Raw genomic sequence first — 16188 nt, 5'->3', positions numbered from 1 at the left:
CCCGGAAGGTCCCACATGGCACGGAGCAACTGAGCCCGTGCGCCACAACTACTGGGCCCATACGCCTAGATCCCGTGCTCCGCAACGAGAGAAGCCACTGCAATGAAAAGGCCATGTGCTGCAATGAAGAGTAGCCCCTGCTCGCCACAACTAGAGAAAGCCCTTGCGCAGAAACAAAGACCCAACACAGCCCCCCCCCAAAAAAAAAATCAAAAGTGAAGCTCTCTAATCATTGAACAACAACTTCCCATTGAAATGCTACTTTTTCATCATAGACTAATTTCCTGTCTTTGTTATTTTTTGCCTGGACCATTGTAACAGCTTTCTAGCATCACCATAATTCCAATCTTTCATGCACACTGTAGCCTGATTCATTTTCCTCATGCAAGCTCTGACCACAACACTCCTTTATTCAAAATCTTCAGAAGCCCTCTTGGATACTGCAATTGAAATTAAGTCCCCCATTTGCAGCAACATGGATGGATCTAGAGATTATTATACTAAGTGAAGTAAGTCAGACAAGGAAAGACAAATATCGTATGATATCGCTTATATGTAGAATCTAAAAAAATATGATACAAATGAATGTATATACAAAACAGAAACAGACCCACAGACATACAAAACAAACTTAGGGTTAACAAAGGGGAAAGGGGTGGGAGGGATAAATTAGGAGTTTGGGATTAACATATACACAGTACTATGTATAAAATGGGTAACCAACAAGGACCTACTGTATAGCACAGGGAACTATACTCAGTATCTTGTAATAACCTATAGCGGAAAAGAATCTGAAAAAGTTACATATGTAACTGAATCACTTTGCTGTACAACTGAAATTAACACATTGTAAATCAACTATATTTCAATAAAATTTTTTTAAAAAGAAATTAAATTCCCCATTGCACTCTTTCATAGCACCTATACCTTTTGTTCCTGTCACTTCTCAGGATTTATGGTTTTAATGATCTGCATGATTATTTGACTGTTGTTGATCTCCTTGCTAAACTTCAAGCTTCATGAGAGCAAGGGCAATGTGCTCGTCGCCTATGCCCAGATGCTTTGTGCATGCCTGGTATATAGTAGGTGCTCAGTCCATGTTTGTGGAATGATACTCCCCTTGCTTGTGGAATAAAGTAGAAGCAACTGCAAAATCTGATCCTAACTTACCTTCTCTCAGCCTTCTGCCCTTCAAGGAAGTCAAGCTGCTGCACTTTCTGCCCTTCCTTGAAAAAGCCATGGGCTTCCTAACGGTTGGTTCTGGTTTACACCATGTCCTGATTTATCTTTTAGTTTGTGCTCTAGTTGTTCCCTGTGCCTGAAGGCCATGCCCTCCCCTCAGTCCCCTAACACAATTGCTGCCTTATGGAAATACAATGTATCCTTCGAGACCATGGCTGTCTCTGCCACTGGACTGTGAGTTCCTTGAGAGCTGGAACAGGGTCCCCCACATTTGTCCCCAGGGAGCAGCACAGCTCCTGGCCTCTAGGAGCACTCTTGCTTACACATCCTCACCTGCTCCCAGGCTACAAGCTCCTTGTGGGTAGGCAACGTTCCTTACCTGTGTGTATCTGGGAACCTTGCTTCCTAGCCCCTAGGACCTGGCCCAGGGTGAGGCTTGGAGTTGGCTCAGGAATTTCCTGGAGACCTAATGAACGTGCCTGGTCTTGTTGTGAGAGGCCTGAACATGAAATGGTGGGGCAGGGGCAGAGGCTTCCTTGCCTTCCCCCAACTGTACTCTGTGATGTCCGCCCCCCCCCCATCATGCCCCTTCTCCAGCAATAAACGATTACCACCCTACACGCTCACCCTGCCTCCCCAGATCCCTTAGGACCCCATGTCTTCCTGTTCACAGCCTTAGACAAATCTAACCATACATCTTCAGCAGGATCATTCTAAAAATCAAAGTTGGTTAATTCTTTGCTTTCCTGCAAATTTCCAGAGAGGCTCCACAAGCCACAGGGCTGGTGGTACCAAGGATAAAGGCGCACTCCCAGCTTGGCCTAGAAGGCCCTTTGAGCCCAGCCTCTTGCAAACTTCTTTCTAGTCCCCTCCTCTCACACCCCGTCCCAGCCCTATGACCCTGCTTGCTAAGCTCCAGTTGTGTAGCTAGTACAGACCCTTTCATGAACATGCACTTACATAACAGCTTTACCCCTCACTCATTCTTTCTTTGGCTGACTCTGGTCTTGTTTTTAAACCCAATTGTTTTTGTGGGTAGATAAGCCTTTGTGTAAAGGCACAGAGCAAGGCCAGCGAGGATGCACCACAAACAGATAAACAGTTGCTACCTCAGTGGAGGGCAAGAGGCGATCAGGATTGAGGGAGAGAGCTGGTCAAAGGGTATTTTCGCTTTATCTGTAGAGTTTCTACTTTTCACAAAGAGATTGGATCATGTATTTATTACTTGTGAGATATCAAAACAAACAAATGAACCAGTTCAATACCAGGAAGCTTTCCCCAGACTTCCCAGGCAGATGGAGCTGTTTCCTTTTCTGGGATCGAATAGGACCTTCCGCCTGTGTTATAGGAAATACTGTTTTATTGTAATTTGTTGATGCCTTCCTCCTTCTAGATGGGGGACTCCCTCAATGGTACAAACCTTAATTTATGCTCCTGATACTTAGCAGAGTGCCTGGCCCAGAGTAGATGCTCAGGGAATGCTCAATCCAATGCCTTGCCTCTTTCGGTGGGCTCCTTCGAAAGCATTTTCTAGGGGACAGGCCCCATGCTAGTCCTGAAAAGCTGATTAGTTTTCACAGTGTCCAAGGAAGAATGTCTCTGGGAGTCCGAAATGTGGGTAGAGGAGCCTCTAGGCTCTTCGGTTGTGTCAATGAGGACAGGGCTGGATTCCACACCAGCCCCATGCCCCCACCTGCCCCCTTCCACCTCAAGGCTGGGATCCAGTTCAATGCTGCCGTCCTGTCACTTGGCATGCTTCTAAAGCTACTGCCTCCTCAGCAGTTAATCTAAGGGCAACAGATATATCCCCAAATGTTGACCTTGTCGAGCCCAGCTCCGATCTATGTCTCTAAAATGGAGGCCAGCTCAGAGAAATGGGCTGTCCCCATACAGTGTGGGCCAGAGTTAGGGGACACATGTCCCAGGCATGGAGGTGGGGCTTGAGCAACTGTCTGAAGGACTTGAAGGCATCTAAAATCTCAGTTTAACGGTCTGTAGCTTTTGCAATTTTCCAGAGAAATCTGAGCTCCCAGGTCATAGGATCCTTCTTGGGTCATACTTATTGCCCAAGGGCAAAAAGGCAAGGAGTGGCCTTACTGCATCATCTGGATTGGTTCTAGAGATGGGGTGGGGGTGCCTTTTAGAGTTGGTGAAGCATGTGCCACGTGGCTAGGGCAACCCTTTAGACTTGGATGCACAAGTGGCCAGGATGCTATAGAAGGGTCTGGATCAGCCTTTCTTCCAAGAATGCTCCCAACCAGCCCCTGTCATCAACCTCGAATAGGACAGTGTTCCTGGGGTCTTAAGGCAGTAAGGCTAGGTACTTGGACTCCTGGAGATATAATGGCAGTGGTGATGGCAGTGGCAGCAGGAATTCAGTGAGGAGCCTCCCCTCCCCACCCCCCGACCCCACCTCGGTCTTCCCCATTCCTCCCATCCAGCCCAGCTCCCTCCCAGCTATCCACCAGCAACCCCACCATGGGTCTCAGGCAACCACACCATGGGTCTCAGAATTGCTAAAAGAATGTCAGACCATGCCACACCCCATTAGACCTCAATGAAGAGCACCTCCAGTTGGACCATCTCTTGTAAGTAACTTTTATTTTTATTTACAACAGAATTGGTGGCTTTATTCCTCCATCTTTAGGAACAGTTGGCATCAGCAGCCAGATGGAAAGTCTGCAGTGAAGTCAAACTCATTCTGTCCCAGCCACAGCTCCGGAAGCTCATTGGCTCGGTCCAGTCCCAGTTCCACCACCAGTGACATCAGCACCTCCTCATCCACCGGGTCTGAATCGATGATGGCAGAGCTCTGGGCACCAGCAGAAGGAGAGAGTGACCCCGCCCCTCCCGCCTGAGCCCCGAAGCCCCAGTTTGGCAGGGGCCCTGCCTCTCCAGGTTGGCCCGGAGTGGCGGCGGCCATCCCATGATACTGGCTATTAAGTTTCTGCAGCTGCATACTGGCCAGCAGGTGAGGGGCGGGGTTCAGGTTGAAGGGTGGGGGTTTAGTGGGAGGGGCGGCAGTAGGAGAGCTTATTGGAGATGGAGATCCCGAGGAACTAGCAGAAGCCCCATTGGCCTTGGTTCCATTTGAGGTTACCCCGGGGTAGTGCAGGATGGCCACTGCTTTGCGATCTTTCACCGCCAGGTTAGAGTAGGCCAGAGAGCTCATCTCTGGGTTGGCATCCTAGAAGACAGAGAAAGGCAGAGTATGGTACCCCTGCTCCAGGCTTTGTTTCTCACCATTCATCAGGCCCAAAAAGTGCTTCATCAGGGGCTAGTGGTGGGGAAGTAGCAAGAAGGCCCCCGGAAAGGTAGGCTCCTTTCCTAGCTCGAGTTAGGCTCAAGTATCCTCCTGCCACCTTGGCTCCAAGCACTGTGCTCAGGCCTAAGTCCTCATGCTGGGCACCCGTCATCCTAAATGAGTTCACTGCTTTCGTCTCCGTCCCCTGACTCTGCCTTCAGCTCGCCATTCTACAAATGGGATCTCATTGTCCCTCTTCTCAGCCTCACTTTAATCCATTGAGACAATGGAGCAGTTTTTTTCGAATTCTGCTTCTCTTCTCCATTCTCTGCCATCTTTCAATACCCCTAGTGGGTTCAAAGTGACCATGTTTAAGTAGAAGCTATTTTCATTCTCTCCCAAGAAAGCCCTGCTGTCTCCAGTCTGCTAAAGGACACCAGATACCCCAGCCAGGAGGGCCTACCACATGGCCCCGGCCCTGGCCTGGTTGTCTTTCCGGCTCCAGTGTCTCCGACTGTAAAATGGCAAAAGTTACCTCCTTCATAGGTGAGGTGCCACCCTTGACATCAAGTGCAGGCCTCGACATAGTTGGCATTTCAGAGCCTTGGCAGAAGTTGGATAAATTGGTGGGAGGTGATGCTGCCAGCTGGAGCTGTTGTGCTGTATGTGAGGGAGAAGAGGTAATAAGGGCAAAGGCTTTATTGACCAAGCAGGTACTAGCAAAGCCCAAAGCTGGGCCACTCCACACAGCTACAAGGCAAGGATGGTGACGGGTTAGACCCAAGACCAGAGACCACCTGAGCAGAGGGAGGAGATCCAGTTGGAACTTTTGCCTGAGGCAGGAAAGGTGCTAGATTTGGCCAGGTGCTGCCCAGACAGCCAGCTACCCACATCACCAAGAGGGGACACATATGACCGTTTCCTCATGCCAGTGATGTCAGAGCCCCAAGTGGGGTGCACTCTTCCTGATTCTGAGGACAGCAATGTCCCTGAGTAAGTAGCACACTGTCTCAAAGGGCCACAGGCATTCAGATTGGAGGCATTTAGGCCTCCACCAGAACTGGGAGAAAGTAGGAAGGAGTCAGGGCGAGGAAGACCTAGAAAGCTGGGGGCTGCTACCCAGAGAAGGAATAGGTCCCCAAAGCAAATGTCATGGGGCTCCAAAGTCCTGCCTCAGCCATGGTTTCGTGTGAGAGAAGCTGGGATGATCAGGGTAGTCTGGGGGCTCTGAAGTAGCCAGAGAGCAGCTAGGGATGTCTCAATTTCCTCCACACCACAAGCCCCCTCCAAGACAGACCTGGCAGCAGCACTTGGTTTTCCCAGGACACCTGCTCTGAGCCCAGACACACTCATCTGTAGTGACAGGTGGGCATAATTCTTCCCGGAGGGAAACTGAGGTACAGAGGTTCAACAGCTTTCCCATCAGGTGGCAGTGGCTATGGGAGCAGGAGCCAGCACTCCTGTGCCCACATGCCTCATCTGACCGCTGGCCAAATCATCATACCTAGAATGATTCAAATGGCTCCTGAAGAAATGATCCCCTAGGTCAAATGCCAAAGGGATAAGATAAGGGGATGAAGGGAAAAGAATCTCCCCAAACCAGAAAATAATAATAATAAACAATCTCTGAAGACTCTAAAGTTATTTTCCCAGAAGCTTTTTTTTAAAGCCCCATATATTCTAGCCTTCATGATGAATTAGAGATGTAGAATTTCACATTTATAAATACCTCCTGGCCCAAAGAATCTTCAGCATCTTCAAAAGTCTCTAATCTTTCCAACAAGGCTAGAATTCTCTGTGACACCTCCCTCCCCCAGTGGTCATTAAGAATCTGCTCAGACCCTTCTAGAAAGTGGGCACTTACTACCCCTCTTTATCATCTCTGCACCGCTTACTTGTAGGGGAGGGAGGCAAGAAAAATAGAAAAAGGAAGGGGGGCAGAAAACACAAGAAAACAATCGGTTGCTGGGTCTGCCACCACTGCTTGATTGGAGCCCTGTTTCTTCTCTGAGGCAACCAGAGAATATTTCAAGCCAGTGATTACAAGACAAGGAATCTAATCCATGTCGTCTTCAAGAGCCCAGCACCTTCAGTATCAAGCAATTTTCATGTCCTAAGAAAAATGTCGGGAGGGGGGTGGCTGTCCATCCTTTCCTGTTCCTATCCAGCCTTTCTTCTTTCTTTATGCTACCAAGTACCCGAATGTGCATAAGAAAAAAACAAACAAACAGCAGCAACAACAAAAAGAAACAGAAAGAGGAGGAAAAAAAGAAAAAGGAAAAAAGAGAGAGGGAGTGCAAGAGAAAAGTATCTCTGTTCTGATATCAGTTCCTGGGGAAGACCATTTTACCACGTCTCCCCCTTCAGGCTGTGAGCTCCCCTAGGCAGGACCCTGTTTCCATTCAGATCTGTTGCCTCCCATCGCCGCTTCCCCCTCCACCAGCCCCGACCCCCGGCCTGGGTCTGTGCTCCATAGGCGCTCAGTAAGTGTTGTTGTATCCGTCTGAAGAGGCAACCGCATCTCGATCGGAATCCTTGCCCCTGCTTCCCCGATTTCGTCTCCCCTCTGCCACCCAGCCCATTCGAAGGCAAAACGTGGCAGCACAGAAACGTCCCAGCTCTCTCTCCAAGCCTCGAGCCGACCACTGCGAAACAGCTGCGAGAGACGGCTGGGCAACCCAGAGCAACAAGTGCCTCGTCTCCTGCGGGTGCCTCGCGGGCCCGGGCCACCAGTTCCCGGTCCCGCAGCCCGCCCTCCTTCACAGACCGTCCCGTGGGCCGGCAGCCCCCTATCGCCTAGATGAGGGTGGGAAAGGGAGAGGAAGAAGAGAGAAGGGAGAGGCAGGTAGGAGGGTCGCGTCTTTGACCTGTTGGGGGACCAAAAGTTAAAATGGCACCAACCGGATGGCTCCATCTCGATTGCTATTTTCTCACTCAGGAGAAATTTAAAAATCCAAACAGTACTGCGGCTTGGCTTGGATGCGCTCTAACCAGACCAGTCAGTTTCGCCACCTGAAAACTAAAGGCCCGTTGTTTGCGGACAGCTCGGCCGCCCTCCTCGCCACATCCCAGGTGGAGCCGCTGGAGCTGGGGGCGGCCGGGAGCATCCCTGCACGGTGGACCGCGAGCACCCAGGCCGCCAGGGCCCCGAGCGTCCGATCCCGCGAGTGCCGTATCAGGAACCGATCGTGGAGACAGGATAGACAGGCGGGGAGGGGCCCGGGGTCTCGGCCTCCCCGGCGAGTTTGGGGCGCCGCGGTGCTACCGCGCGCGGGGGCGCACTCCGGCGCCGGCTGCGGCCACTCCCGCGCCTCACCAACACTTACTGAGCGCCCGCAGAGCACCCGACGCGGCCGCGGGCTGAGCCTACCCCCTAGCCAAGTCGCCTGTGGTCAGTGCTATCACTCCGCTACGAGAAGAGTGAGAGGCTCGGAGAGGTTCGGTAACTTGCCCAAGGTCACAGCGCTAGAAAGTGGCGGAGCCGGGATTCGCAGCCAGGTCTGTCTGCCTCCAAGTCCGGCGCTTGGCGAGGCAGGGACTCCGTGCGCGGCCCGGCCCCGCCGCCGGCGTTTATAGGCAGAGGGGTGTGTGCGTGTGTGTGCGTGGGGGAGGGGGGCGTGAGTATGGGGGAGAGCAGAGGTCGACCAGGCAGTAGAGGCAAGTTGCCCAAATTCTCTAACTTCCATCCCTCAATTCCGCTGAACTCGGTCCGAAAAGCCCCTCTCGCCTTCAGACCCCGAAGGAAACCTGAGCTTTGTGCAGCCCCAGAGCCGGAGCGTCCACATGCGGTCCGGGCGATTAGCAAAGTCGGTGGAAGCCAAGCTGGAGAAAGCGCGGGCGCGGGGAGAAAAGGTGCTGCTGTCTCCCCAGGAGAAGCGGGCGCTTGGCCCGGCCGGCCGGCAGGCGGGCGCGCTGGCGAGCGAGCCGGTTCGCTGGCTGGCGGGCGGGCGGGCGGCGGCCCCTCCGCCCCCCCAGCAGAGCAGCTTTCAAACAGAAAACAAGTCCCCCAAAGACCCCCGGCCCGCCCGGCCCCCGCCCGCTCCCTGCGCCCGCTCCGCTGGAGTCCCCGGCCCAGCCGCCCAGCCCACCGCCCTACCGGGCGGCCCGGCTTACCTCCGCGAAGCCGCCTGCCCTGGAGAGAGGGAAGCGCGGAGCCTGGTGAGCCGCGGGCGCAGCGGCGGAGCCCCCAGCCCCTGGCACGCACGCCGCCACCGCCGCCGCGAGCCGGTCGCGCTCAGTGCCACCCGACCCCGGGGCGCCTGGGAAAAGCCCGCACCACCGCGCCGCGCCGCCGCCGCACCTCACCGTGCCGCGCCAAGCAGCCCCGGCCCGCGCCCGTGCCCGCCCGCCCGCCCGCAGCTTCGGCGCCTGACTCCGGGGCGGTGGCGGTGGCGGTGGCGGTAGCAGCCACCGCGCTCCCTTCCCGGCGCGGGGGAACCGGGTCTCAAGCCCCCATTGCCGCCCGGAGAGCCCTGACGCACACGCACACGGGAGCAGGCTGGCCTCGGCTAGGAATCCCAGGAAGGACAGACCCTTTCCCCCCTTTTTCTCTCCCCCCTCCCAATTTCCACGTCTTTATAACCGGCTTAGGGCATTATTAGCACATGTCCTGGCTCGTGGGCGAGTTGGTGGCAAAATCTGAACTGGATACTCACCGAGGGCCAGAGCGGGTGCTGCGCCTTCCTCAGCCCTCTTCCTCCTCGCCAGGAACGACCCTTCTCCGGCGGGCTGTGGGCGGGCAGCCGGGCGGAGCGAGCCTCTTCTCGGCAGCTCAGCGGTGCCCCTTCTGCAGCTGTGCCGCTGGGAACATTTTATAGCGGCGGCTGGCGTGTGTGGCCCTTTAAAGGCGCTCGAGCTGGTGCAGTCACCGCGGATCGTGTGAAAGCGAAGGGCCGGCTGGGGAACGGAGTCCGAGCGGCTCCGCGGGTCCGGCGGCGCCGGGGACCGGCCACGGCTCCCGGGGTGCGGCTGGCGGGCCCAGGCCGTGGTCGCCCCGAGCCCCGAGCCCCCGGCCGACGCCTGCGCTTCTAAAGCGGGCGGGGGCCCGGGTCCCGGGCACAGTCTCTCCCCACCGCCCTGCATGGACTTGCCCAATAAATTCCACTTAGTAATTTCGCTGAGGCGAGGGAGAGCTGTTAGTGTCTGTTTTCTGACCTAAATCTAGAGGGTGGTCAGAGCGGGCTTCAGGGAGTTGGGGGGAGAGCTATGGGCTCAGGAAATGACCTGGGGGAGGAGGACGAACAAGGGACGGGGTCCAAGGGGCACGATTTGGGTTTTCTGCAGGGCTTTCTCGGAGTCTGTCTGCTCCCTTTGGGCTGCACCATCTCCCTGGTTGAAGGGCCGAGGCTGGGGGTCCCTTTCCCCTTAAAGTCGCCAGATTCCAGGCAGAGCTTCTTGGAGGGCCTATCCGTCCCGCAGCGGTGGCTTCCTTCGAAGACCTGAGCTGGGATTGGGTTCAAGGGATTCTCTCTTGTGGTTATCCAGGGCTGAAGGAGGCTGGCGGGTTGCGACGTGGAGATAAGTCACGGATCGTGGGGCCAGGTGCAGCTCACGAGGCACAGCCGAAAGGCCAAGAGCAGGCAGCAGGGTATGAAGAGCTTGCCCCGGGGCTCGCGGGGACGACTCCTGCGTTCCCAGTATGCCAGGTTATTTTATTATCATTATATAATCATTCCAGGTAATAAGAATAACATTTTGCATTAGGAGCACATCTTTCTCGGGTTAGGATGTTATCTTACAAATCTCCTGGGAAAAGAGGTCCGGGTCTTCTGCTTCATTTCAGTCATGCTCCTCCTGGCCAACAAGCTCCCGTCTCGCCTCTTACAGGAAGGCCACCAGGACTACCCTTCTACCAAACTCTCTTTTCTTGGCCCCTTTCAGCAATAACTACTCAGTTTACAGTGTTTATAAAACATGCTCTTTTTTAAAAGTCCTGATGTTAAGAAAAAAGGGGGGGAGGGAATGTCATGAAGTCATTTTCACTGTGTATGTGTTCTGTCTTCTTAATTGGATTTGAAGACCTAAAGGTCTTTTCCTTTTCTTCTTTCTTTCCCACTTTTTCTCTTCTTTTCTTTCTTTCTTATTCTTTTTCTTTAGTACCCCAAAGTGCCCTGCATTTGCTCTTTGAACAAAGTTCTGTTTGTCGATGGACTGACCGGCTTACTGACGTAAAGATGAGGAGCAAACAGAGGGACAGATCAAGGCCCTTCCTTGACGCCTGGAGTAAGCTGGGGCCAGTGCTCTGGACGCCAGGTAAACCCATTCCCCAGCCCCCAAAGCTATCTTGCCTGTCTCCCTTCCTTCCCCTCACCCTGCCTCAACACAAACCCCAGTAACAATCACATCCCACACACCATCCTTGCACTTTCTCACTTTGCACAAAGATTGTAGGTCGTGCCCAGTTTCCTTCTGATAAAAGGCGAGATCTATCGGGACCCTAAAACCCTACAAAGTTTGCTTGTGAAATACACCCTCAAGCCATCTTGGTGTTTGCCTGACGTGAGCGACCCCGGGCTTTCGAATTGTGTTTTGCTAATTTGGACCTCCGACCTACCCTCCCCCTCAGCCCCCGCTCGGGAGAGGGTCTGGAAACCGCGACTGCGTCTCTGCGGAAGGCTCCGGATCCGGGAGGTGGCGGATCCGCCCTCCATCTATTGGATGGCTCCCAGGCCAATTGTTAGAAAGAGGCATATGTTCATCTCGGCTTCTGGAGTGTCTCCGGAGCAGTTGCTCAACAGCCAGCCCCCTCCCCCATCCGGACCATTGAAGGGCAGAAAAAGGAGCGCCCTCCGCCACATTTCTCTTTGCCCACATGCCAGAAAGGGTCTCCCCACTGGTAACTTCCTGTCATCTCCACTGTCCACCTCCTTGGGAGCAGGAAAGAGAGGGGCTACGGGCACTCAGCTTTGGAGCACAAAAGCCACCCTTTTCCTTTGGGGGGCAGATGGAAGGGGAGGTTAGTCTCAGAGGCAGGGAGAGAGCAAAGGAGACATTTGCATTTCTCTGCAAATATGCCCTGGATCACTGACTTCCCAGTCGGTTCCAGCAGAGCTCAGAGCTCTCCGCTGAACTCTTATCTCTAACTTGGCAACTAGACTGCGAGCTCGCAAACCAAGGAGAGGACAGGGATGATCACCCAGCAAGAACCTTCTGTGCTCCAGCATTGGACCTGGCATGTTCCCAACCATCATCTCACTTAATTCCCATGCCCTGTGAGGTAGGGTTTACCAAAGGTGAAAAGGAGTCCCAGAGATTGTTCAAGTTCACACAGCCAGGAGGTCCGGTGTTTGAATCCAGGTTAGGCTGAGTGTAGAGTCCTCACCCTCACCCCTGCACCTTGCTGCCTGGGAGGGTAAGGGGGCATCTAAACTGTGGTCAAGAGTACAGGTTCAGGGGTCAGTCCTCCTGGGTTTAAATCCCTACTCTGCCATTTACTAGCTCTGTGATCTTAAGCCAAATGGCTTCATTCTTCAGGCCTCAGTTTTCCCATCTGTTAAATGGGGATTATAATGGGAGCAACTCCGTGGGCTTGTTGCAAGGATCAAAGGAAAAGCTTGGGTTGATGCCTGCTGTGTAGTAAGTGGTCCACAAATGCTGTGCCTTCTGATTCTTTTCCTTTTGCCTCCTAGTCCTGCCTCAGCTTACACACTTCAGGTTCAATAATACTTGCTGACTGATTAATTAAAAAACCAGGCTGTGAGGGGATGAAGCAGGTCTATAAACTCAGGAAGGGGAGAAAGAGGAAAATGCAGGTTTGTTCTCAAAATCCCACCTTCCAGAACCAAGGGCTGTCTGAGCCTTATGATGGGAGCAAATTACGGAGCAAAAAAAGACCATGACTTTTTACAGGACAGCCCGTATGCATACAGAGTGGTCTCTAGAAACATATACAATAAGTGTGTAGAAAAGTTAAAAAGCACACATTGCCACGTGGCTTGCAGGATCTCAGTTCAAACCCCGACCAGGGATCAAACCCCGGACAACAGCAGTGAAAGGCTGGAGTCCTAACCACTAGGCCACCAGGGATCTCCCATAAAAGCACAGGTCTTTGTTTAAGAATGTTTGGAGCAGAATTGTTTGTAATAGTGAAAAATGGAAAGCAATTTAAATGTCCATGGTGAAGGAGCGGCCCTTGGTACCTTGATACTAAAAAACATTGTTTTTAAATCCTGATTTCAAAAACTCTTTTATTCATGGGAAAATGTTCACAACAAAATATTAACTAAAAAAAAGACACAGGGTACAAAGTTGCATAAATATGATGCCAAGTTGCAAAGGGCACAAAGAGCAGAAAATTAAGTACTCACTGTTTCCAACCATGTATGAATATGGGTAATGAAGCAATGGTCAGGAAAACAACAGTGTCAGGCGGGTGGTAGGATTGTGAGAAATTTTTTTTCTCTTTTCTCTGTTATGCAATATGATTATATTATTCTTATAATTTACTATAAGTTTATAGTTAATGGACTGCGTAAACAGTATGCTTCTACTATTGTTAAAATTATTTGTGCATAGAAAAAATATTGAAAGAATATACACCAAAATAGGGACTTCCCTGGTGGTCCAGTGGTTAAGACTCCGCACTTCCAATGCAGGGGGCACAGGTTTGATCCCTGGTTGGGGAACTAAGATCCCACATGCTGCGGGGTGTGGCCCACCCCCCCAAAAAAGTATCTTAAGGAAAAAAAAAAACCTAGAAAAAAACAAACAGAACACCAAAATGTTAACAGTGATTATAATTGAATGGTGGGATTATGGATGATATTTTTCTTTTCCTTTATTTTTCTGCTATAAGATTATATTATTTTCTTACAATTAAAACAGGTGCATAATTTGAAAAGTGCGTAATCAGTACAATCCCACTGGTGTTAACAGTATGGCTGTAAATTGAAAAAAATGGGAAGGAAATGTATTAAAATATTAACAGTTTTTATATTAAGTGGTAAAGGATTATGGTTCTTCTTTAATATGATTTTATTACTTTTATAGTTAAAATAAAATGAATACTTACGAATGGCATATACAGTAGGATCCCACTTTTGTTAAAAATGTATATATATGTGGGTGTGCATAGAATAAATAATAGACGACTCCAAAATGTGGTTGTCTCTGGGTGGTAGGGTTATGGGTGATTTTTGTTTTCTCTCTTTTTAAAAAAAATTTTATTGGCGTATAGTTGATTTACAATGTTGTGTTAGTTTCAGCTGTACTGTTTTCTCTTTTATACAGGATTTCTTCATTTTCCAAATTTTTTACAGCTATCATGTATTATCTTTTAGTTATGAAAAATGTAAAAAAGAATTCAATACTGAAGTATTTATGGGAAAAAAGGGCATGTCTGGGATTTGCTTTAAAATATTCCAGTGGGGATGGGAGAAAAGTGGATGGGGATATAGAAAAAAATGCGATGATAATTGTTGAAGAGGGGTACATGGGCCTTCATTATAATGTTTACTTGTGATTATGTTTGAAAAGTTCCATAAATACTTTTTAAAAAGCATTTTCACATCCATTATCTTATAATCTTATGCCAACCCTGTGGGGTTGATTATCTCCATTTTGTAGAAAACCAGAGGTTTTCAAGAGGTGAAGTCACTTGCCCAACCCGTCACACAGTTGGGAAGTGAGACAGTAGGCTTGACTTGGGGCTCCTCACTCCAAGCCCAGGGCTCCCCACCACATCCCAGTTGCTGCTTCTTTATAACAATTTAAAAAAATTAACATTTCATCTGGCGATAAATGTCATAATTGTTCCCTGCACAGAAATTGGAAATAACAGAAAAGCACCAGGAGGAAAACATCATAACCCACCGGCATCATAGAAAGACCCTTTGGTGTCTGGTCATGCAGACTTTATCCCTGCTGTCTCTTACTCCAGAGGTAATGGGTGGGGCAAACATCGTAAATGCAGTAGGAGTGGTGAGTCATTCCTAATGGGCTGGTGAGTGAAGCTGCAGCTGTTTGGGGACCCCATCATGTGTGAGGGGCTCAGGAGATGGTCAGTCCTAGCCACCGCCTCCCATCCTTCCTTCGTGCCCCCTCCAGATACTGCAGTCTGGATCACAGTTCTTTCCTGTATTCTTCCTTCTCCTGTAGGATCTCAAGGACTACAAGTCCATTTGGGAAGTCAGGGTGGCCTCTCTCCCCTTATTTCATCTGGAGACCCTGCCCAGAAGCCCCCTTGGGATCCTGCAAGTCTGCAACCACACCGAGTGCGGTTGTGCCTCCATTTCCCCATCTGGAAGATGCTAGTGAGAATAGCAGACCGGTTAGCCTCTGCCAGGGAGTGATGAGCTAACGTCTGTAGCGCTTTCCAGCCCCTCAGAGCAAGGTGCCGGAGCCTCCCCAGCGCCTCGCCTGCCGCTGCCAGCCTGAGTGAGCGCCTGGGCCTGGCTGCCCCGCGCCGAGGGAGCGGTCGCATTCCTCTGCCCCAGGCCAGCGGGCTTGGACCCGCACTCGCTTCTGCTCCTGTGTTAAAAGAAAAAAAAAGGAGGAGAATTGAAAAGAAGAGAGGATGAAGAAGAAGAGGGGAACAGGGAACAAGATTAGTCCTGGGGAAATGGCCTTGAGAAACAGAAAACAGAAGAGAGCAGGGAGATAACAGGGCATCCTTGGGCACTCCAGTCAGCTTCAGAGATTGTAGCCTTGGTTTCCTGTTTACACAGGGGGGTGGGGAAGTTTGGAAAGGGCCAACAACTGGGGCCAGTCGAATTGATTCCCTACTTGATTTCCTGTTATTTGTACATAATGGGAAAACCTCAAATATATGCAAACAGCTTCGGCCACCCAGCCTCTCACATCCTTCATGGCTCCGCCCACTTCAGGCTTTGGGGATGTCATTCCAGTATATGCCCCTTCTCTGTGCTCCCTCCTGGCATTTAACTTCACAAGAGGCCTAGGAAGTCAGCACTATCACCCCATTTTAGAGAGAAAGGCACTGAGCCCAGAGAGGTGAAATAACAGGCCCAAGATTGCAAAACTAGTAAGCAGCGGAGCTGAGATGCACAACAGAGTGGGACTCACCCCTAAGGCCAAACTCTCCCTCTAGGCTCCCTGCTCCTCTGTTATCGGTGTCTATGCTCTTCTTGCTTCTGGAACGGATGCTCGGCCTCTCCCACTGCAGTTGGTGGTCAATGTGTGTGGGGCAGAAGGTATTCGTGGCCCAGCTTGAGGGAGAGACCCTTGAGGGGGGAGCCCAGTTAGGGTATGCGGCAGGAGTCTCCAGGGATGAGGTGCGGGTTGGGAGAGGGCTGCAGCCCGAGGATGGCAAAGACGACTCTGAAAAATATTATCTAGGGAAAAGCACAAGGTTCAAAGGCAGGGAGGGAGAAAGGTGCTGATGTCGGGGAGAAAGAGACACAGCTGGGCCAGCCAGGCCCTGGGCTGTTTGGGTGACAGCAGTGAAGCTGGAGGCCTTGGGAAGGTGTGAGGTTTTTGTGGGGGAAGAGAAACTCTGCTTTAAGCATGTTTAGTTTAAGCTGTTGGCAGAACATCCAAGTGGAAATAGCTTGCACACAGCCAGGAATATAGGACTGGAAAGAAAGTGTGAGGTTGTGTCAGAAAGAGCAATTGGCAGGATGACTTTCGGCCAAACTGGGGGGAACGTTCCCCTGCGTCTCTCCGCAAGCACAGAGAGGGGCTTTTTCCTCAGGCGCAGGACACTGGTGCTTCACTGCAGTGCTCCTTTCCTCTGCTCACCACAGACCCTAGAGCCCAGCACAGTCGTGCTACAGGCTTCAAATCCCTAAAGGGCGCTGTGAAGG

The 16188-nt window shown here is 51.5% G+C and overlaps 1 protein-coding gene and 1 long non-coding RNA gene across 4 annotated transcripts; one reads left to right on the top strand and one right to left on the bottom strand.

Moving 5' to 3' along the window:
• Positions 1–3766: 3766 nt before the first annotated feature.
• CITED1 (Cbp/p300 interacting transactivator with Glu/Asp rich carboxy-terminal domain 1) lies at positions 3767–9240 on the bottom strand. Of its 3 annotated transcripts, XM_060292266.1 has the most exons (4): positions 8914–8988; positions 8540–8558; positions 4962–5086; positions 3767–4369 (listed from the first exon to the last, which is right to left on the bottom strand). In XM_060292266.1, exons 3-4 carry the CDS (start codon positions 5019–5021, stop codon positions 3842–3844), a joined length of 588 nt encoding a protein of 195 aa, XP_060148249.1. In that variant the 5' UTR covers positions 5022–5086; positions 8540–8558; positions 8914–8988; the 3' UTR covers positions 3767–3841. The 3 variants fall into 3 exon arrangements, with proteins under 3 accessions (XP_060148249.1, XP_030706901.2, XP_030706903.1); XM_030851041.2 differs by lacking the exons at positions 8540–8558; positions 8914–8988 and adding an exon at positions 9082–9240; XM_030851043.3 differs by lacking the exons at positions 8540–8558; positions 8914–8988 and adding an exon at positions 7328–8303.
• Positions 9241–9474: 234 nt separating this feature from the next.
• LOC132594517 (uncharacterized) lies at positions 9475–13795 on the top strand. The gene is made up of 3 exons (XR_009560717.1): positions 9475–10071; positions 10523–10678; positions 10992–13795. It is a non-coding gene; the product is annotated as an uncharacterized lncRNA (long non-coding RNA).
• The last annotated feature ends 2393 nt before the right edge of the window (positions 13796–16188 follow it).

The sequence above is a fragment of the Globicephala melas genome, chromosome X (assembly GCF_963455315.2).
Source record: "Globicephala melas chromosome X, mGloMel1.2, whole genome shotgun sequence".
NCBI classification, from domain to species: Eukaryota; Metazoa; Chordata; class Mammalia; order Artiodactyla; family Delphinidae; genus Globicephala; species Globicephala melas.
This window is presented reverse-complemented; position numbering and strand designations above follow the sequence as displayed.

Excerpts from the sequence above, each read along its gene's own strand:
- CITED1 (XM_030851043.3), bottom strand. Across the intron at positions 4,370-4,961 it reads GCACCTCACCTATGAAGGAG|GATGCCAACCCAGAGATGAG; the intron begins GTAACTTTTGCC and ends TCTGTCTTCTAG.